Here is a 22,742-nt window from a genome sequence, read left to right as displayed (position 1 = left end):
ACTTTGATATAATTAACCTATTAAATTTTAGAAAAAAAAACTTTATTATCTTAAAATAGTAATTTGTATAAAGTTCTTACTTTTTAAACTCTACATGCAAGAACAGTTTTATGCTCTAAAACATATACTTTTACAGATATCGCGAAGTTTTAATATTAGATTTTTCATGTATAAGAGGTACTTTGTAAAGTACTTTACTTTTTTTAATACTATTTTCAAATTCATCAATAGTGTATGACTCGATTGCCTAATATACAAGGTTCTTAAAACAATTACTCGCGAAGTTTTAATAATAGATATTTAATGTATAAAATGTACTTCGTAAAATACTTTACTTTTATTATTACTATTTTTAAAATCGTCAATAGTGATATGACTTTTCTTAAAGCTTTTTTTAGTTTAATAAATAATAACCATCAACAGTATTTATATTTAATAAGGTTTAAAAACTTAAGTTTTTTTGTTTAGATTTTTCTTAAATTGTTATGATTTAATTTTTTTAGTTCGAGTTTTAAATTAGTTAAAACTGAGTTTTTTTATTTATGTTTTTTGCTTTTATTTTTTCATCAGTTTGTAAGCCTTTTTATTGTTACTTTAGCTTTTTATTAATTTTTTTGAATCTTAGCCAGAAAAAAATCTTAGCCAAGTTTTTACTTTAGATAACTTTTACTTTAGCCAACATTAGCCAGTTTTTACTTTAGCCAACATTAGCCGCGATGAAGTTATTCAAGCAGAACGTTTTCAGTCTTTTTTTAATCTTAGCCAGAAAAAATCTTAGCCAATTAAGATCTCAATTTATTTCTATAAGATGATGATTACTAATTTAATTTGTTTTGATTAAATTACAGAAAGTGTATAAAGTACTTGATACAAAAAAAATATATTAATCTAATTTATTACATTTTTTAACTTAATTATAGTTTTAGAAGTGATTTGTTTCATACATTGAAAAGTATTTAATATTGTTTTATTACATATTTGCAGAATATACTATGCAAGTTTAATAAAAAAAATTTCTGAACTGAAAAAGAAAAAAGACCTTTAGTTATGCATTATCTTTTTCAGCTTTTTAACTCTGAAAAAAGATTTTGGACTTTAATACTTAAGGTTTGATTGTTCATTTTTAGTATATATTAAATATAAATTTTATATACATAACAAGTCCCTATCAGCTACTTTTATTTTGAGTTAACACAGTTTTAAAGTGTTTTATGGCTTATTTTCTCAAAAAAAAATTAGATTTACTAAGATAGTATGAGGTACAATACTTACATAGTCCTCTTTTAGTTTTATAGAAAACCTAAAAAAACGTTAACATTTATCTAAAAGTAATTTTTCTACACACATTCTGGATATATAAATTTAATTTTAAACTTTGAAACTACTAACAGCTATGCGTTTTATATAAATAGTATGTAACTTGTTTACTTTTTAACTTAAAGTTTTCTACCAACAATCTGTTTTTTAATAAAACTAAGGAAATGAAAATTCATAGTTTTAGTAAAACAAAACTAAGAGCATATAATAGGAAGTTAATGATTTTTAAAATCAAAATTAACATTGGCTTGTCTATAAAAACTATAAGTAATTTTTTTTGCAATAAAAATATTTTTATAAACTCCTAAAGTATAGAAATTTTTGTAAAAGTATTCAAAAACAAAAACATATACTGCAATTTTGTTATTGTAAGTATTTTTGGATAGTGAAAAAATCATTAAAAATCAATCAAAATCTACACTTTAAGCTAAAGATTTCAAATTTGTAAAAAAAATACTTATATTTTAAGATAACTGTTCAAAATATAGTTTTAATTGTTTGCTAACAAAAGATCCTAGTGAAGTAACTTCACTGGAATATAAATAAAAACAAATTATACAGTAATCTTCCTTTATTCTACCAACATATGTTTCTGTTTGTCAACGAATCAACACACTTCAACTATTATTATAGTTATCTTTCTCATTAACAACCCAGTTGAAGTGTGTTGATTCGTTGACACACAGAAACATATGTTGGTAGAATAAAGGAAGATTACTGTATAGTTTGTTTTTGTATTTTAAGATATAAATTATTTCTTTCTGATGAATTAATTAATATTAGTGATAGGTCAATTGCAAAAAGGTTAATTAAGTTTGTTAAAACTGAAGATGAAAGTAGATTTTTTAGAAATATTTTTTTCATTGACATTTTTGTATGTTCCTGCCATAGTAATCTGATTCAACTCAACAACTGTTACTGCTTATATCTCAAAAGTTATTTTGAATTTATTGTGCAATGAAAATTACGTTTTAGCTGTAGTAAAAAAAAAGGTTAATCTTCCAATAGTGCACCCCTTTACATAAACATTTCTTTTTTTTTTGTTTAAACTGAATTTAAATTGGCTTTTTTTATGGTCATAGTTTTTTTTTTGATTTTAATAATTTTAAAATTTGTTACCACACATTTTATAAATTTTGCAAGGACTTTTTCTTAAAAATTTAAGCATTATTTATTATGATCATCATCAATAAAGTTGAGATGCTTCAGGCCATCAATAATAAATAATGAACTTCACCAATGGTCAGGGGTTGTGTCTGATACTGTCGTGTTGTAAAGTTTATTATTTATCAAAAATTTAAGGTATTTTCTCAAAAATATAGGACAAGATAGATTTAAACAAAATTTTGAATTTGCTGTTTTAATTTTCTCCTTCTGTATGAATCTTGTTATACTCTATTTTAAATTGGCTTATTTCAGAAGTTAGTTCAAGGGCATAGAGGTGTAAGGCACTTATTGATCTAAATTTGAAGATCTGTAATTTAGCTAACATTTCTTATAATGAAAACTAGTTTTTTAGATATGGGAGAACAAAGTTAGAGAGTCCAATAAGATCCTCATGGAAGAGGAAGGTTAAAATAAATAAAAATATAATTTCATAAAAAATCTATTTCCTCCCACAGTCTTTAAGCATTCTTTTTCAAATTTTTCCAGTTTTATTTTAACTTGATAATAAATACTCTTAAGTAGGAATAAAATTAAAATTTTGATTAAAAATATTTTATGTTTTCAAATAATATTTTTTTTTTGTATTGGTCATAAAATTTTTATTTAAAAGTTTTTTCTTAATTTTTACAAAAGGAATTTTCTAATAATGCAAGGAAATTTTTCTAAAAATTTGCGTTTAGGTGAAAAAAGGAAAAATATTTTAAGTGGCTATTCAAAGTTCAGATAAACTAATTAATGGTTTCACGCTTGAGTGAATAGAACAGTGCTTTTTCACACATATAAGCCTCCTCAACTTTAATTTTAGTTTTGCACACAGTTTAAAACTATGATAAATTGTTTTTTTTAGACTATCAAATGAATTAAGTAAATAAATAACTAAGGCTTTTAATTTCAGCTTTTTGGATAACCGCTCTTACTTATTCATCATGTGTTTAGTTTTTATCTTTGCTTGTGAACTTATTTTAGTTCAAATAATATTTTGGCTTTTATCCTATGAGAATATGAAAAATAAGTATAAATGCTTGTAGGTAATTTATTTTATTTCATTTTAGTAAGGTTTTCCTCAGGTCACCTCAGTTCAGTGAAATGTTATTTGCATAGCTCAGGCCTAACCAGAATTTTTTTCTAAACATCTCTATTAAGGTTATCTTGAAAATTTATGACACATATTTTATGGACAAATTTATGGAATTTTTAATAGGGAGGTATAGTTTACAAAAACCATGTAATTAACAAACCATTGTACATGTAGCTTTATTTTTTATAGCAAGATTTTTTTTTTGTTTGTTTATAAAAAAATATATTATTAAATACCAAACCAATTCCTAAATTTCAAAATCAGACCTGGTTTTGACAGGATCCAAAATTTTGGACCTAGTAGACCACTTTAAACTTTTTGAATTGTACTCAGTTGTTTGTCAAAAGTTAAATTAAATGTAAAAGTAATTAATGATTTGACGCTTAAGTGGATAAAACAGTGCTTTTTCACACTTTTAAAAGCCTCCTCAACTTTGATATATAGTTTTGCACACAGTATAAAAACTATGATAAATTATTTTTGTTAGACTGTTAAATAAATTAAGTACATAGTTAAAGCATTTAATTTCAGCTTTTTAGATAACCTCTCTTACTTATTCATCATGTGTTTAGTTTTTTATGTTTGCTTGTGAACTCATTTTAGTTCAAATAACATTTTGAATTTTATCCTGCAAAAAAATGAAAAAGTATAAATGCTTGTAGGTAATTTATTTTAAAACATTTTAGAAAGGTTTTCCTCAGGAAATGTCCCAAGGTTGACCATCCAGGTCAGCTTCCAAGTTCTTATTATAGCCAAGACCCAAACTAATAGTTATTAAAATAATGTTTTACTATAGTTTGTTTTTAAAAGTTTGCTGTTATAATTAGTCATTGTAAATGAAGCAACCTAATGAAACTTCATACAAGTTTAGCCATACACTAGACTAGTTAAAAAAATCTAAAAACCCTAGAACTCAGCCTTGTTTAATTTATTTTTCATTAGCTCAGACTAATTTTTTGTTTGAACTTATGAAGTTGAATTGGTCCAGTTATATATATATAAAATTAAACTTATGTTGCACCATTCAATTTGTGTTATTTTTATGTTCGTGATTTCAATAATAAGGTAAAATTTTTAGTCTTGTAGCTTGTTCTCATTGAATACAACATTTCAAGTTTTAGTTATAGATAAAATAAAGACAACCCTCTATTAAGCTATAGTTCTTTTCAAATATTTGGCTCCAACATTAAAATTGAAATAGTATGTTAAGATAAGTTTTATCAAAAAAACTAGCCAATAGATTAAGGGCATAGGGGGGTCTGACATTTTTTTTTTTACTAAAAATAACATTGTATCTTAAATGAAAGCTTAAAAGTACAAACTACAAGCCAGTTTTTTATAGAATTAAGAAATCTTATGTAAATTATGAGATATTGTAATATTTATAAAAAGTTTCTGATACAAACGTATGAACCGCAAATTTTTGGGGGTCAATTTTATCAGAAATTTAAAAAATAACTAAAAACCTATCTCCTCCTTCATTTTTTGAGCTAGAGACCTCAAACTTTTAGGAAACGTTCCTTTTGTAATTAAGAAGACTTGAAATGTTGGAATTTTGAAAATATTAAAAAATTATAAATATAAAAATTTAAATATTAATAACAAAAAAACAGGTGGTTTTTTTAATAAAAATTTTATTTTTCAAAATTAAAAAAAATCCTGCATTTAATCTCTTTAAAATTTAATAATGCACTTTCTGTGAAAATTTGAAGGAGATTGCTTAAAAAATGAAGGAGGAGATAGATACTTTGAATTTTTTCAAGCGGTTAAAAATGTCTGTTAGCTCAGATAAAACTCTATAAAATAAGATCTACTTGTAAAAATTAAGGTGGACCCCCTATGCCCTTAATTCTAACTGACTCTCTTTTATGGGTTCTTTTAAGTAGTTTTTAACATTTTTTCTTTTAAAATTTTTAATCCTGTTAATAATTACTTTTATTTATAATGAAATTTTTTTATATGGTCTAAAAGCTCTATAGTATACAGTGATTTTTAGCAATTAAGTTAGATTTTAAATTTTTTTATCATTAATTTTATCAATAATTTTAATCAAGTTTATTAATATTGTTTTTATATGTTTATTTCAAACCTTTTAAACATAGTTTTTAAGTTTTATAAATGTCAACTACAGTTTATATTAAAAAAAAATTTCTTTGACTTTAATTGTTTTTTGCAATAATGAGTATAATTCCCTTTATAATGATTATATTATAATAAACATTAAACAAGCATTTACTTGTCTTAATTATAGGTGAATAGAATGAAGTATAACTAACAAATTTTTAACAGATTTAACTAACAGAGTATAAAATTTTAAGAAGATTAATTTGTAATAGCAAAAAGAAGAATGTCAGATTTTGGAAAGTTAGTTTAACTTTGTTTTTATTTTTTAAAACTATTTTATTAAATAGTATCTAACTGTTATTAAGTTGACTTTTTATTTATTTTCTTAATATACTTTTTATACTATGATGTTCATATTTACTTTTATAAATTTCATATTACAGTTTTTCATCTAAATTTATACTAATATATATATATTGAAAGGTAACTAACATTTTACCATATAAGTAAGTTTTTTTTAAATTTATGAAAGAAAATTATATAACTTGTTTAAATAATATTTATAGCTTATGTAAAAAAAAACTGTTAAATTTTTTTCAATTATCACATAAGTATGTCTTGTTCCTAAACTTGTTCTTTACTTATATTTTAAACTATATAAGCAACTTAAAATTTATTGAAGTATTTAAACAATTCTCATTAATGTTTTTTGTACTATTTTTTTACATAACTGTAATTAGTATAACTATCTTTTACATTGTTAACATATGTGTTATAATATTATATTGAACTAGCTTACTTATTGCTTAGTGGGCCTTCAACTGGAAATAAGATTTTTTTATCTGAATATTTGTGTTCAGAAATTAGATTAAAATAAATATAGTGCTTCAAATAAAAAACTTGAAATCCCCCTACAACTGAGTTTATATCATTTAACGCAAGGCCATTTGAAGGGTTTTTGATCTAAGCATATTTGGATACCTTAAAAATTATAAAAACAGTCATGAAAAAAAAACTTAAAAAATGACATTAATACCTCTCAAATTTGTTATAAGTTTTGTGTAATTAAGCTAAGTTAGTAATTTAAACAAATTTATTTGACTTATTTTTGCTAAAATAACTTAATGTTATGTATTTCTACACTGTTTTATTTTTTAACATCGTAAGCATTCAGAGTTTATAATTAAGTATAAGACTGAGACCATGTAAAAGTATAAGTCAAAAAAATAATATTTGGATTCTGATAATACTCACAGCTAATAACTTGACTCATGTTTTTTTAAAATATTATTTAAGCTTTTTATAGTTAAAATTCAGTAATTATCAAAAGTACTTGGTGTTATTTTTGTTTAATACATCAAGTAAAATGAGTTCTTTTTTAAGATAATTTGTTTATATTTCACATAATAAGCATCTACAAGCAGTTACAAATTAATAATTTTATAATACAAGTTTAATTTGCCTCTTTTTTAAGTACAAAATGAAAATTTAAAAGGCATAATCAGTAAAATTTAGTAAGCTGTTATTTTAATTCTAATATTTTCGGCTTCATTAAAACTTCATAAAAAAAGATTTACAAACAACTATTTTATACAAAATTTCATTTCAGCTTGGTTTAGGCCACTGTGTAATGCAAAACTCAAATTATTTAGCTTGCTGTTTGTATAATCAATGTAAATACAATTTTCTTGAAAAATTCTAGTTGATTTTTTTCTATTAGTTTTATACCAATCTAACAGATTTATACCAGCCCCGACTAGAATCGTCTCGTCAGACGAAGATGAGCAACCGATGACAAGGCAGATCGCCACTCTTGCCAGTTTTGAACCACCGCCGTACGGGCACAGAAAGAACTTCATACCCAGGCTCGAAAGGGATTTTGGCGATGGCGGAGCGTTTCCTGAGATTATCATTGTACAGTACCCATTGGTTTGTTTAATTGTTCAATTAAAACTTTATGCCAAGTAAATGTATGTTCGGTTAAAATTATTTGTTATAATGAAAATGAGGTTTAAAAAAGTTTTATTGATCTAGTATCTATTTATTTTTTGATTTTGTGGCTGTTAAATGTTGAGTTATCATTAAATTTTGTTATTAATTTTATTTTTAAGTTTTACAATTTTTTGTAATATCAACGTCAAATTTGATTTTGATTAAGTTTAATTTACAAATGGAAGACATAGAAATTAAGATTCAAAAACTTTTAAGTATAAGCTTTTTACAACGAGCAAAAATTTGCATTAGAAATTTTTATCTGAAAACTAACGCTAATAAACTTGTTTTTGTCATGTTTTGGAGTTTAGTATTTTACTATATTATTAATGTTTTTGACTAAACAGGGAATTTTAAAGTTTGATCTTTATAAACAGGGAATGGGCAAGAAGACCAACTCTAAGTCGAACGCTCTAGCGCTCCAGGTGGACAAGAAGGGCAACATAAAGTATGACGCAATAGTCAAGCAAGGACACTACGAGGGCAGGTTACCATGGCGACATTATTGTTAAGGGGTTTTGTGATATTTGTTACGTTTAATTTTTGTTCACAGGGTGGTGCACTCCAAGTTCGACCAACTGGTTCCCAAGGTGATGCCGGATGACGACGACCCCAGCCTGATGCGTCCCGATGAGGAATCCATAAAAGAGGTTGGTTTCCATGGTAATATTTTTTAATTATTCGTTTTTTTTTTTGTATTTTTAGTAAGGTGGTTTGAATGGAGTTGAAGTCCAATTTTATTTGTAATATTTTATAACGTTTTTGTATTAAGTTTTTTATTTAAGTTGTATTAAATCAATAACTCATTAATAAATAAATATGCTAGATAAAAACTGATACATCTTATCTTCTATCTACCTAGTTAATATGCTATCATTCTTGCATTTGTTATTTTATTTTTCTCTTAATTGAAAAGAGTTTTGAAACAGTTTTGCTTCTACTAAAAACTTTTATATAACTGTTTTGTGATCGAATTAACGGAAATTTATAGTATGTACTTATTTTATCTTTTGCCTGATTCACCTATAATTTTTGCTTAATTTGGTCATAAAACTTCTTTTTTTTTTCTAAATAAGAACAAATAACCACAGCAAACAGAAAAGACCCGGATGGCTCTTGAGAAGCTGACCAGAGACAAAATATCAGCAGCGATGCCGGTGAAAGCGGCTGAGCAGAGGGCACCCGCTCAGTTCATCAGGTTTGTTACGTCATAAAGAGTTTTTATTCGTGGAATGTTTGATAAGCTGAAAATTTATCATAAACATAATGGTCTGTAGTTAAGTTTCTTATAAGTTCTTTTTTGTTTAATGATACTTTACATTGAAAATCTAAACTAGCTTCGTAAAAGTATATAACTTGATAAAAGTCTATAAGCCTAGTGTTGAAAAATCATACTTGATCAGTTTGACCAAATAAATACTTTAATCTTACCTGAAGCAAGTTTTGTATCAAAGTTTTCAATAACTTTAATTAATATATGATTTACATCTATAAACTTCTGCTCTAAACATATGGTTTTAAAACTCATGGTTTTTGTTAGCGTGCTCAGTTAGTACTTTTTAACCAACTACCGAGATATCACCATGACAACAATTAACACAACAGGTACACGCCATCCCAGCAGGGGCACATGTACAACTCGGGTGCCAAGCAACGCGTCATCAGGATCATGGAGGTTCAGAAGGACCCCATGGAGCCGCCCAAGTTCAGGACGAACAAAAAACTTCCGCAGGGCCCGCCCTCGCCCCCTCCCCCCATCATCCACTCGCCCAACAGGAAGGTGACGGTGAAGGAGCAGCAGGATTGGAAGATCCCCCCCAGCATCAGCAACTGGAAAAATGCCAAGGTTTGAAATAAAAATATTTATTTTTTTAATTTCAAAAAGGTTTTAAATTGTAATAATGGTTGTATGATATTTTAAACTTTTACCCCCCGGCATCAGCATCTGAAAGAACGCCAAGGTTCGCAGTTGTTTTTGTAAATATATGTTTTAAGTTACTCGTTAAGTCAATGTCTCCTTATTTTTATATCTCCACACCACTTGATGAATAGAAATTATTTACTAAAAAGTTTCAATGTCTCAAAAATGTGCATTAATAAGTATAAAAAAAAAGGTTGACAAAATTTGGTCGAGTAAATCACTTGAAAGTATTTAAGTGCTTACAAATTTTCCCAAACAACTAAGTTAATGTTTATACGTAAATATTGATATACATACAAACGAACAAAATACTAAAACATGAAAATTTAATGCTTGTTAAATAGAAATGACTGCAATTTATTGATTTTTATTTAACAACTTTATAAATACAGGGCCACACAATTCCACTTGACAAGAGACTGGCAGCCGACGGTAGAGGTCTTCAGTCGGTCCACATCAACGAAAATTTTGCAAAACTTGCAGAAGCACTCTTCATCGCTGACAGAAAGGTCAGACCAATATTATTAGTATTGTTAGAATGGAGGTTGTAGTAATAATTCAGTCTCATATCAGTATCTTTAAACGAATTTTAACTTGTGATTTTTTTTTTTGTAAATACAAGTTTAAGATTATAACGTTCAATATCGTACCCAAGCTAAAGTTATGAAATATCCTAACTAAAGTTTTTTGAAAATTCTAAGAAGCCAAACTCAATTAAATTTGATTAATTTTCTTACTCGTTTCACAGGCGCGTGAAGCGGTGGACATGCGAGCGGCAGTCGAGAGGAACGTGGCTCAGAAGGAGAAGGAGCAGAAAGAGAAGCAATTGAGGCAGCTGGCTGAAGAGAGCAGGAACAAGAGGGCTGGCAGGAGCAGGCACGATGATGATGGTTAATATTTGTTTTATGATATTTTAGTGTTTTTAAGCTTTTATAAGGAATAATTAGGGGCTTATTCGTTCGTTCTTAAATATTGAAAAAAAAAATTCTTTTGTTACTGATAAACTTGTTCTTTATAAATTAAAATTTATCTTTTTTTTTTCTCGAAAGTTATGATTGTTTAGTCAACCTATAAATATGGATATACTTGTTTTGATTAAATGTAACTTTTTATAGTAATAAATAAATTCACATTAATAACAAATTTTTTCTCACCACTAGATGACGCACGCGAGAGAGACGCAATCAGGCGTGACAGGGAACGAGACAGGGCAAGAAGAAGGGGAATTGAGAGAGCTGCTCCTGATAAGAAGTTTGTTTATTATAATAACAAGGAGTTTGTTTGTTACAATAATAATAAGTTTGATCGAAACAAGTAACTTTATACTTTAGTTTTAGAAAATTTACCAGTTCTACAACTTTGTGCCTCATAGACAAATAAAAAAAATAGAACAAGTACAGTAAATTTAAATAGATTATCTAAAAAAAAAACAATGATAGTATATATATATATATTTAATTTCACAATAATTTTCTCTGCTGTTTCCACAAACCCTAACATTTATTGAATGCAATTCAATAAGTTACTTTGACTAAGATACTATCTACTAAAACTTAAACAATGCAAAATACAAACAGATACAAGCTGCAGCAGCAGGAGAGGGACATCAGTGAGAAGATTGCGCTTGGAATGCCGAACGCTAGAAGGGGAGCCAACAACGATACTCAGTACGATCAGCGATTGTTCAACAGGAATTCTGGTGAGTGTTTGTATGATGTTTGGTTATAAAATAAAGGTTAACTGTTTTGGTAAACTATTTTTTTAGTTTGTTAAGGTTAATTGGTTAAAACGTTTAATTCTTGGGATAGATACTGCATTAATGTAATACTGTTTCCTTAAAAGCATATACAGAATAATCATACTCAAGCAGGTTTTATTAAATTTACATTTTTTGTAATTGCTGAAATAAGTGAATTAAGTTACAAAACACTAATTGATACAAAATGTAAAACAAATTATTGGTTATCATATAAAAGTATAAACTTTATCAGCCTCATGTTAAACGCTATATGACTTTTCATACAGAAAATAAAACTTTCAAATGTTCTTAGCCTTAATTTTAAACTAATTTCAAGAAATATTTACTAACTATCCCAAGCAACCAACTTCCACAAAGTTTTAATATGACGTCACAAAGTCTATAAATAGGCAAAAGACTCTGTATTTTGTATAATGCTTTTTACTTTTTATTGCAAGTACTCATATATTCGATTTCTATTAAGTTTAATCTTAAGGCTTGGATATTGTTCAACCTACTTTTTAAAATCTAACACTACTATGACGTCACTTACAAGAGTGGACAGCAGGCTCTAATAACTAAACTATTGTAAGCGCTTACATCTCTTCTATTAAAAATATTATGACGTCACTCAATCACATCTGCTTTTAATTAATTTTCTGTTTTTCTACTTATTTTCATATCAACCCTATTATGACGTCACACAGGAATGGACAGCGGGTTCCAGGGCGGTCACGACGAGTCGTACTCTGTGTACGACAAGCCGTGGAGGAAGGACTCGGGTGTGGGAAACAACATTTACAGACCACGTGACAAGCAGCAGGAACAGTATAATGACGAGGAAGTGGAACAAATGAAGAGGGCTAGAAAGTACGTTTTGTTTGTTTTATTCAATACATCTTAATTAAATTTTTTAAGCATTAACTAATTGTTAAATAAACGAGCAGAGATAGAAAGTTGGTTCGTTGATTAATGTTAAAAAAAAATTGAATTCAATTAAAATATATTAAAAGTAAAAACAAACAAAAAGTTAAAAAGAAATGTTTTAAAGCTGTTTGTTTGTATTTATTGCAAAAAACTAAAAAATATTATTTAATAAACTGAAATTCACTTTTAGCACTAGATAAAAAAACACTTGAAAACTTAATAACAAATTCCCCATTACTGAAACAGGTTTGTTCCGGAGAAGCCATTCAAGGGAGCAGAAAGTTCGTCGTCAAGGAGAAGGGACGGACCTGTTGAGTTTGAGAGGAACAACCAGCAGGTTGAGGACGATCCCTTCCAGCTGGATCAGTTCATGAAGGACGCTAGACATGTGAGAAATATTTTGTATTTTTTTTTTTTGAAATATTTTGTATTTTAATTTTTTATATTATTTAATTTGTACTTTTTATTTAATTTTTTTTTTTTAATTTTGAAATAATTTTCTATATTATTTTCTTTGTGCTTTTTTTTTTAATTCAGAATTTTGATCAGTTCATGCATGTTAAAACAAAGACATGTTAAAAACACTTAATAATTTTTTTTTTCAACTTGACCAGTTCATAAAAGATGCCAAACATGTAAGGGTCTGAAGTTCTTTTTAAACAAAAATGTTTGGAATATTCATTTCTACAACTTATTTTTTTTCAGGGCAAAAGAGGTGGAGACAGGGACCATCAGAGAGACGACAAAAAGAGAAGAAAATAAGTTATTACCATAAAAAATATATGTTTTTACTAAAAAGAAATATATATTAATAAAATGTACAGAAATTTTTTTAAATGTCCATAGTAAAAAAAAATTCTTTTATGGTCTTAAACTTTTTTATTTTAAGCTTTTTAGTAAATAGTGTGTATACAGTTTATCTTGTTTAAAAATTTAAAAAAAAAACAATAAATCTTTATTGTATTGCTTGCTTTTAGTAACACTTTTATCAACTAATTAAATAAAGATGAATGTTTTAATTTAGTTTTGTGTGTATATTAGTATGTTTTATTTTTCAATTGAACCGTTATTTTTTGATTTTAAATGTTCAATTAATCATTAATGATAATTAAGAATGAAGTTTAAGAAAATTTTTATAGCTTAGAAAAGTTTATTTGTTTTATAACTAGTTTTAGTTTTGACATAATAAGAAAAAATAGCCTAATTTGAATTTATATACTGGTTTATATGTAACTCATTGAAAATTTAAACCGAAATTCTAACAAAGCTTAGGATAGTTTTGTTTAGTTACTTTTTAACGCTGTATTTGTATTAATGTATTTTTACAGCCCTTGTTGTTTACAATCACAGATTGGGTGCCTTCTTAATATGAATTTCTTAAAATTTTTTATAAAATCTGTAGAGCATGGTTTCCTGTAGGAGGCAATTTAGCTCTTTTTGGGCAAATCTAGTAAGTTTAGGTGCAATGAAGAGTAAAGGGAAATTTGGGGCAGTTATGGAAGTTTTGCTTTTTATCTTCCTATTTAACTAGTCTTATTTTGCTAACTAGTATTTGACACAAAGGTAAGATTCAAACCAGGGTGTTCGTAGGCCGTAACAGGGAGCAATGACTGAAAAGAATGCGAAAAAGTCTAAAATTGAAAAATTATTGTTGGGGCGATTAAATTATTTAGGGCACCCTGATGCATTTTAAAGCATTGCCAGTACAAATGAGCTTCCTTGATTTTAGCAGTTCTAAAATTTGAACTGTTTTTAGCATTTCGTTCGTCAAAACTATATCAACGGGCATATAAGTGTAAGAAACTAAGTTGTTTAAAATAGCTAGATATACAAATAGTCAAACTGTGGAGTAGGGTGCGTATGTTGCCTCTACTACTCAATAAAAAAAAAATCAGCTAGGGGAATCACATGAAAACCAACACAAACAAAACCTTTATCTAACATACGGAGTTTTTTTTTAAACAACCCTTATATAAATTAAATCGGAATTACCTAAAAACTCGCCTTACACGTTTTAAGACGATTTGAAGAAAATTTCATGGAGGCACATCTTGGTTTTCTCAAAAAAAATAACGAAAAGTGATTAGAAATTACATAAAATCAAAAAATTCCTGTATTTACCTTTCTTCAAGTCATTTACAAACGCGTAGGATGTGTGTTTGTGATAATTACAACAGGTAGAAAAATTTTGAACCTAAAACTTTAGGTCGAATTTTTAGAGTCCGATTCAATTTACATAGGGGTTGTGTTCATTAACCTGCAATATTTACTAAATGAATTAATTTTTTTTCACATTTAAAACCTTGATTAATTGTTTTAGTTTAAGTATAACTTTTTTAATGGGTTAGTAAAATTTTATGTTAAACTTTATTTGTGAATAAACTAAAAGAACTTACGAATTGGTTTAAACCATATGACTTTTATAAAAAAAAAAATATTAATGCAATGTTTGTCATATTTTCCTAAGTTTCAGTTGTAAAAGGCGCAGTTAAAAAAACTATTATGATTTTAGTTTAGACAGGTTTTTCCAACAATTGTAGTATAAAAAAATGAATGGTTTGATGTTCATTGTGGACGATTATTTACTTGCTCAGTATCATTAGTAAAAAGACATTTCTTTCCAAACTTTGCTAAACTTTTACTAGTTTCATAAATCTTAAACACGTAAACTTTTAATGAGGTTATTTCAAATATTGCTTCTATAAATCGTTTTTGATAGTATGTTTAATGTGAAATTTGAACTTATAAAAAAAATATATCTAGAGAAAGTGTAATAAGTCTTTGAAACCGATTCAAAGCACTTAAAAGCGTTAAGGTCAATTAGTTATACTTGAATATCCAAAGTTTTGTGCAACATACTAGATGTAAAAAATATTAGTTTTCTTATAAGCATAATATATGTACTGTGGTATAAAGTTTATATTATAAATCTGTTATATTACAAAACATATCTTGAATTTATGAAAATCTAATTGTTTTTTAATTAATTTTTTTTCTTGTAAATAGTACTAAAAATTTTCATTTTGTTAATTACTTTTAGTTGTTATTTAAGTTTTTATTAGATTTAAAAGATGACTAAGTTAGTGGTTTCGTTTCTTATTAAGTAAAGTATCAGTGTAAAATAAATAAACAAAATCAATAATATACAGAAATATATTAAGCTTTTAAAAGGTAAGCTTTTAAAAGCGTACCATTATTAACTATTACCATCAGAAACATTTTTTTAAAAGTTTTTTCGAAAAGTTTGGTCTAAGGACCTGGTGTAGGAAAAAACCTTTCGGATATCGAGTCGTACACCACATGCTTTTACAATTTCTTACGAGCTAAAAAAATATTTTTTAATTTTGAACCTTAAGAAATAGAACAATCGATAAAATGAAAGAACAAAATAAATTAAAGAAAATTAATAAGTTATGTATTTACTTAAGATAGTTTTATTCGTAATATACTCAAAAGTTTTTCTAAGAAGATGAAAATCAAAATACAGTCTTTGCCTAAACTTTAAAGAATAAACATAAAAGTAAAGAACATTTCTAGACTTAAAAATTTAACTTAGTTTATAAAACGAGATAAACAATACTAATAGCAGACATGAAAATGTCTAAGAAATAGATTGTTAAAAGCTAAAATACTTTTACGTTGAATTTTATTAGTAATTTATGCTAAAATTTTAATTTTTTTTCTCTTTTAATAGATTGAATTACTTAAAGAAGTTAATATTTGAATAAAAAACCATAATAATATAAAACTTTTATTATTTTATAAAGAAGTGAATTTAAGCATAAACTCAGTTTAACTTTTATATATAATATTATTAAAATAATTACTATAACATTTTGATACTTAATAAGATGAAGAAAAAAAAACAAACAATAACAATAAATATAATAACAAAATATAGTTTTCTTCTATTATTATTTTTTCATCTGAGTACTTTTCTAAGCCCAAAAAAGTAACTATAAAAAAGCAAATAATATTTGCAAACATTAGAAAAAAGAAAAATCTTTTTAGGTTTCCTCAGAAAATTAGAATAATTTATTATAAGTTATCTGAGATAGTAATCTCAGATCACCATTTATTTATATGTTAACTCTCAGTTAAAAAATTACTAATGCTCTTTTTCAGCTTATTTTATCATGTTTTTGATTTAAAACAGTGTACTTAAAACCACAATTTTAAAACAACTGAGGCCCGCAGTAGAATTCTTATTTAGAGTTCGGCCCAAGTCTTTTAAAGGCTGCCGACCCCTGTGCTGAAAGAAAATTAAAAATGAATGAAGTAAACTTTAAAGAAGATGATTTAATAAGGAAACTCAGAAAAAACTGTCGTACATAAATTCAGCTTAAATTATCATATTTTTGCAGATACTAAAGTATTATTACCAAGTAGGTATTTGATATTTTGTAATAGATATACCGTTTAGCAATTTTTGATACATTCAGTTATTCTTTTGGTAATTGCTGCAATTTTATACACATTGCTATTTAAACTTGTTTTTTGAGTATTAACTTTGCTACTTTAACCTTATTTGGAACCAATTACTTTTATTTAGGGTTTAAATAGGGTTTATAAAGTTTTGAAAGGTATATCATATAATAATATTCAAAACTTGCTTACAAGCTATATTTTTTTAAACTTTTGAAGTATTAGAGATGTTACATTTTCAGCTAGTAGCAGTTCGTTTATAAGAATTATATGAACTTAGTGAAGTTTTGCCTTTAAATCTTATCAGATAGTTTTTCTGAAAAAAGTATATTTTTATTTGAATACAATTTTTAAACAGAAAACTTTTTTTTAAGGCTTAATTGCAGTAACAGTGTTTTCAAACAAGTGATTATTTTTGATCTTGTATCGAATGTATTATATCATTATTTGAAATTCCATCAATAAAGTATATTGATGTTTTATACAAAGTCCAACATATATTAATTTGTAAGAGATAATTAAACTAAAATAAATTCAGTTTTTAATTAATTAAATGTTTTAATGTATAAATAGGCGCTGAATTATGCTACTTTACTATTTCATTATACTTAAAAAGCGAGTTAAGACCAGGGACGTAGCTTGGTACGTTTCTGCAGATATGCAGAAACGTATACTTATGTGCGAAAAAACTTGCTTTTATATCTTTCTTAGCTTAACATTTATACTTAGTTATGCATTCCTGAGGGATAATTTTGACATACTTTGACAAAAAGCTGCATTGCAAAATTGATTCTAATGAGGGCTGGCATAAATTGTTGTTACTATTGACTACGTTAAATGTTTGGTTTTCAAAACAATATAAATGTTTTTGAGTTAAATTGTGATTTTCTTATACTTATTTTTAATGAATTTTTTCTAGGTTCACACAAGTGGCAACACATAAAGAGTCATAGGAGGGTGTGGAGCAAAATAAAATGTCATATATTCAGTTATCACTCGTACTTCAACATTCCATTTTTGATGTATTAATATAACTGCATATTTTCAGATTAAATTCAATAACATTAGAGGTAGCTTAAGTTGCTGTGTTCCCGCTAGGACGTTATCACGCGTAATTTCATATGTTTTAATTTTTGTAGATTCGTAACTTTTTTGAGCTAGCTACGTCCCTGGTTAAGACAAATAACTGTATAGCGCTGAATTAAAAACTGCTGATAAATACACGACATGTCGTATCATACTAATTTGAAAGACAAATTTCAATTAAGTATACTTTGTTAACTACTTTACTTTTGTTTTTTTTTTTAATTATTAATAAGTACCAGTCTAGTATTTTGATGCAAATTTTCCATATATAGCGAACCATAACCGCTTGCTTTTGTAACAAATATTTAGTTTGTGTTTTATTAAAAATTAAAAAAACAATAAAACAAAGTTTTTTTTATATAATTTGTTTAGAAAGCGTACTTCGTTTAAAAGTAAACGTAGTAGATATCGTTTTTTGAACAAACAGCATTTAAAACTACCAATACTAAATTTCTTGTAAAAATCTGAAAAAAACTGTTAGAATCTGACAATGCATATTTTGACCAACTTAAATTTTAACGCTTATTTCTAAGCTAAAGATGATTGAGTATTTTCATAGATCTAATTTCTTTCAAAAAAATCTTAAATCTAGCTATCTATAGCAATTTTACTGAAATTTTATTATCATGTTAAGTTCTATGAGCTAAAACGAATTTATCTTTAAAGTAAAGCTCAACCTTTAATAAATAAATTACCATTTATTTTTCAGGTAAACTATAAATAAACTTGCATTTATCAGAAACTTAATTTTTTTTTTTGTTTTAATAAATCATCCAAAAATAAAACAAAGCCCAACTTTTAAAATATTTGTTTTTAGTAGTTGACTTTTTGTCCACTAATCCAAAAACTAGCTTAATGGACTTTGATAACAGAATTGTTTGATCCAGCAACTAAAGACAAATTATTTCAAATTTTTAGTGATTTTTAAAGATTTAAAATTCCATTCCTTTACAAACGTAGTTTAATTTGTACTTTTATAAATAAGTTGAATTGTTTTTAATAAGTCACAAAGTGCAGATAAGTTTTGAAACATTATTAGTTTTCAGTTTAAGGAATCCTTTATAGATATAATATTTTTAATGTCTTAATATATACTATGCATTGAAAACTTTTACATTTAGTATATGATGTTTAACTTTTTGCTGAGTAAATAACTTATGTTAAAGGTTTTCAAATGATATTTCGTTTTTTAATAAATATCTCATGCTTAAATTATAAATATCAATAAGAATTGAATTGAAACAAACTTGTTTTATTATTGTACAATTTCTAAAGTATTTATCTGTAAGTTATGATGTTTATACTACTCCTTAGCTAACGGATATTTTGGTCTCGTTTAAAAAATTTACTATGTCTCACAACACCCTCAACTTATCTTACAATGATACCAACATTTTGGTAAAGCACAAAAGTACTAAACGTTTCATTACATTAGAACTCATTCAATGTTTTTAACACGTAGTAAATTGTGATTGGTTAATTTTGAGTATTGAAGACGTGTTATTTTATTTTGAATTTGTTTAGGTATTCTGTTTTACTTTCTGCTTAAACTTACAAGAAAGACAAGAAAGCTTCAGTGGGTTAGAACAGCTCCTTTTAGGAGCAGAAAAAATATGCTGAAAATTCAAAACAGGTTTTTAAACAACAAGTTATACATTTAGTACAACAACACACCAACTAGCTTATTTGATTTTTAAATATAAAATGGTTTACAAAAAACTAATGTTCTAAATGTAAGTTGCTTTAATCTAAGCAGGGGTTGAACAACATACGGCCCGCCAACAGAAACCCCTGTTTTTTTTTTGCTTAAAAACATGTTATTCAAACCGAATGAAAACTAAGGTTATCAATATCAAATATTTTGTCTGTGCTCTTAATTTGTTTTATCAGCACACATTAGTTCTTATTGAACTGTTATTTCGTCAGAATTTTACTGTTTAATATTTCTTTATAATTTTAATAGTAGAGAATTTCTAAGTTACGGGGCCTGCTAAGAACATAATAATTTAATTCAAACCAGCAAGATACTTTTAGTGGTAAACCCGCCTACAAAAAAGAATTTTTACACCGTTAATCTAAATCAGGCTTTCCCAAAGTGGATCATTTGGCCCCCTTGGGAATTATTTCAGAAATTTAGGGAGCCACAGGCTGCAAAAAGGGGTCGTGGGGGATTCATGATAAAGATCAAAAACAAGGGTCTTGAGCGTATTTAAGGGTAGTTTTTTTTTGAGAAATCTTATTGGACAGGGCCATTGCTTTTTATAATTTATTTAAAGGCGCCTTATGAAAAAAAAGTTTGGGTAACCCTGGTATAAATCATTCACAGAAAAAAAGTTTTAAATGTGAGAAAAACCACGACTGTTATTATTCTTATTTTGAATTTGCATTTAGAATTCTGTTTTATGAAAGCTGATTACAGTACTAGTTTGCACGAAATAGAGAAAACTTTTTGTTTAAAGAATAAATAAACGAGTTTTTTACAATAAAAATAATATTACTCAAGTAGCCTGTTTTTAATCTACAATATATACTAAACTAAAGCATTAATATCTACCGCAAATAACATTTGTACTGCATAAACAACACCATACAAGACTCTGATTATAAATGTCACATACAAGTAGATTGAACTTATAGTTAAAGAATTTAATTGGTTTGTTAAATTAAAAAAAAAAATATATTAATACTTTACAGATATTTTTTAGCGTATTTTAATTTATTACAGATTTACAAACCATAGCAATTTTAGCTTTTAACGAACTTAGATATTTCTTTTGTGCAGAGTACTATGACAGTTTTTAAAAACGGTTAACTATTATTTAACATGTCATTTTGTGTTAATTTTAAAGAAATATTTTAACTAAGTACATTTGTTAAACATTTTATTGTTGTAAAACTGTTCCGCTGATGCCTTATCTAGATAATATATTTCAACTAAAGCTAGCTTAATTTAAACATTTAAAAAAATAAAAAAGCTGAAAACAAAAACATGGAACAAAATTCCAAAAACGTATTTCAAAACGATGATCTACTTACATTGAATAAAATTTATCTTTGAAAAAAGTTTATAAAAAAAAACTATTTATTTAGATACTGAAACTTTAATACATAGTAAATACTTATCATTTCACTCAAAAGTGAAGAAGAAAATAAAAACTTTTATTAAACGGTCCAAAACTTTATTCTAGTTAACAAGAGAACTTTAATTACAAACCAACCAACGTAAAAACAAAAAAAAAATCTAGGTAAATTTAGGCCACAATTTAAAATGTGTGCCACAATTAAAAAGTTTTGTTTTTATGATTCAATCAGAAAATTCGTAGAATACATGAAATGCGAAGTGGAAAAAAAAACAGCAAAAAAAAACAGTAATTAAAAAAATGGAACATGAATAAATATTTTGTATCGCGATAATTTACCTGAGTTTTCGTGGCTGTAGAAAAGTTGTATAAAATTTTTGTAAGCTCCTGATTAATTATGAATAATACTATTATTAAATGATCTTCAAATCTCAGTTTTAGAGTACTTAGAAACATTTAGTTATTACTCTTTTTTTTTGACCACTAAAAATTAACTTGCATCTATATATTTTAACTGGAATTGGTTAAGTTGCAAAAAAAAAGGTAAATTTACTCTTGTTTTTTTACACATAAATATTATTCTATAAAAACTAACTCTAAATCATATTTTTTAAAAACAAAGATGAGCCGTATTTGTTTTTACAGTCGATAGAAAAAGTTAGTAAAAAGACACTGAAAGTACAAAATACGTAGTCAGACACTTTCGATAAATTCAAATATAAAATAAGAATAAAAACAGTGGAAATTTCGTCAGTAACAACTAAAAAGTAAAGAGTAATAAAAAATATATAATTAAAATCAATTAAAAACTGCAAAATTTTGGCTAAATGTGACCTTTCTCCCGTAAAATCTTAACAAAATCCCTGAACAAAATCTCAGTGTTTTGCAGCCTTATGCTAATTTCCGAAAATTCCCAATCAAGAAACTAGTGTCAGCTCAGTTCAAAATGTTTCAGGATGTTTGGCAGGAACTTTATTGAAACGGAAAGTAAAACGACGAAAATCGTAAAGCTCCATATACGAGCCTGTGTAAAAGTTTTAAAATTGTTAAGTAGTAATTAAAATAAAATACAATTTAAGTTTAACTCGTGTTCTTTGACTTTCACAAATCAATTTATTAAATGTTTACTTACTAAACTTACTGGTTAAAACAATGTTTTGAATAACGACTTAGTTACAAATAGTTTAGTTTTTAACTAATATTTTTACAGACTTTTCTTATTTTACGTTTAAAATTTCTCTAGCCTTAAAAAAATTGCTTTTTCTGCTATTTTTCTGTCTAAAACTATAGTTTGGTGTTTAATGATACATTTAGAATTATTTTTTAAGATGTATATATGTAACAATCTCACTTTAATTTGTTTGACTTTTACCAGCCAGTTGACCAAAAAACTACAAATAAAATCTTTAATCTAAAACATTAAAAAAAAAAAGAATTAAACAACGTACTTACAGAACAATTATCGTTATCTTAGTTTAACCTATAGTACTTTTGTTAACAATTTGGTCCCAGCAACTTTTACACTTTACTTATTTTAAGTACTATTTTTGAAAGATTGTTAATGTATACGTAACAGTTTTACTTTAGTTTGTTATTTTGAGCAACAAACTTTTTATTTTATTACTTTAGATTTATATTTTGACGGATAAATAATTTAATAATCTCACTTTTGTTTGTGTAATTTTTATGACCAAGTTGCTCCCGGCAGCTATGAGCACCAGCACAAGACTCAACAACGCCATGACGACGTTGAACAACTTCCTGGTCACTTCGTTGTACTCGCCAGAACCCTGCTTGTCACTTGTTTGTTGTATGCTGTTTCTGTGCTCGGACTCGACTTCCTGAAGACGCTGGTTGCAATTGGCAACCGTCTCCTGGGAGAATTTGATTTAATACTTTTGTTAGTAAGTGCGTTTTGCTGATGTAAGTTAATTGAGACAGTGATTA

The 22,742-nt window shown here is 26.5% G+C and overlaps 2 protein-coding genes across 2 annotated transcripts in view; one reads left to right on the top strand and one right to left on the bottom strand.

Moving 5' to 3' along the window:
• Nucleotides 1-995: 995 nt before the first annotated feature.
• Nucleotides 996-13,112, top strand: LOC145843330 (SNW domain-containing protein 1-like). The gene is made up of 14 exons (XM_082950792.1): nt 996-1,107; nt 5,852-5,926; nt 7,366-7,555; nt 7,996-8,105; nt 8,172-8,268; nt 8,710-8,816; nt 9,224-9,464; nt 9,932-10,048; nt 10,288-10,429; nt 10,700-10,790; nt 11,117-11,238; nt 11,985-12,147; nt 12,451-12,592; nt 12,910-13,112. Exons 2-14 carry the CDS (start codon nt 5,910-5,912, stop codon nt 12,964-12,966), a joined length of 1,596 nt encoding a protein of 531 aa, XP_082806918.1. The 5' UTR covers nt 996-1,107; nt 5,852-5,909; the 3' UTR covers nt 12,967-13,112.
• Nucleotides 13,113-20,892: 7,780 nt separating this feature from the next.
• LOC145842389 (transmembrane and coiled-coil domains protein 2-like) overlaps nt 20,893-22,742 on the bottom strand; it is a 36,958-nt gene continuing 35,108 nt past the window's right edge. The window contains exons 14-15 of the mRNA XM_082949818.1: nt 22,463-22,669; nt 20,893-21,819 (exon numbers count right to left, since the gene is read on the bottom strand). Of these exons, the coding sequence (XP_082805944.1) occupies nt 21,727-21,819; nt 22,463-22,669 (300 nt within the window). The 3' untranslated portion in view covers nt 20,893-21,726. The remainder of the gene's footprint in view (nt 21,820-22,462; nt 22,670-22,742) is intronic.

Source organism: Thalia democratica, chromosome 8 (genome assembly GCF_965202585.1).
Source record: "Thalia democratica chromosome 8, ktThaDemo2.hap1.1, whole genome shotgun sequence".
Taxonomy (NCBI): Eukaryota; Metazoa; Chordata; class Thaliacea; order Salpida; family Salpidae; genus Thalia; species Thalia democratica.
The sequence above is the reverse complement of the archived record's forward strand: the minus strand, read 5'-3'. Positions and strand labels throughout refer to the sequence as shown.

What these genes read in the sequence shown, in the direction of transcription:
- LOC145843330 (XM_082950792.1), top strand. An exon ending in AGAGCTGCTCCTGATAAGAA is followed by an intron (nt 10,791 to 11,116) that starts GTTTGTTTATTA and finishes AAATACAAACAG; the next exon opens with ATACAAGCTGCAGCAGCAGG. An exon ending in TCATGAAGGACGCTAGACAT is followed by an intron (nt 12,593 to 12,909) that starts GTGAGAAATATT and finishes ATTTTTTTTCAG; the next exon opens with GGCAAAAGAGGTGGAGACAG.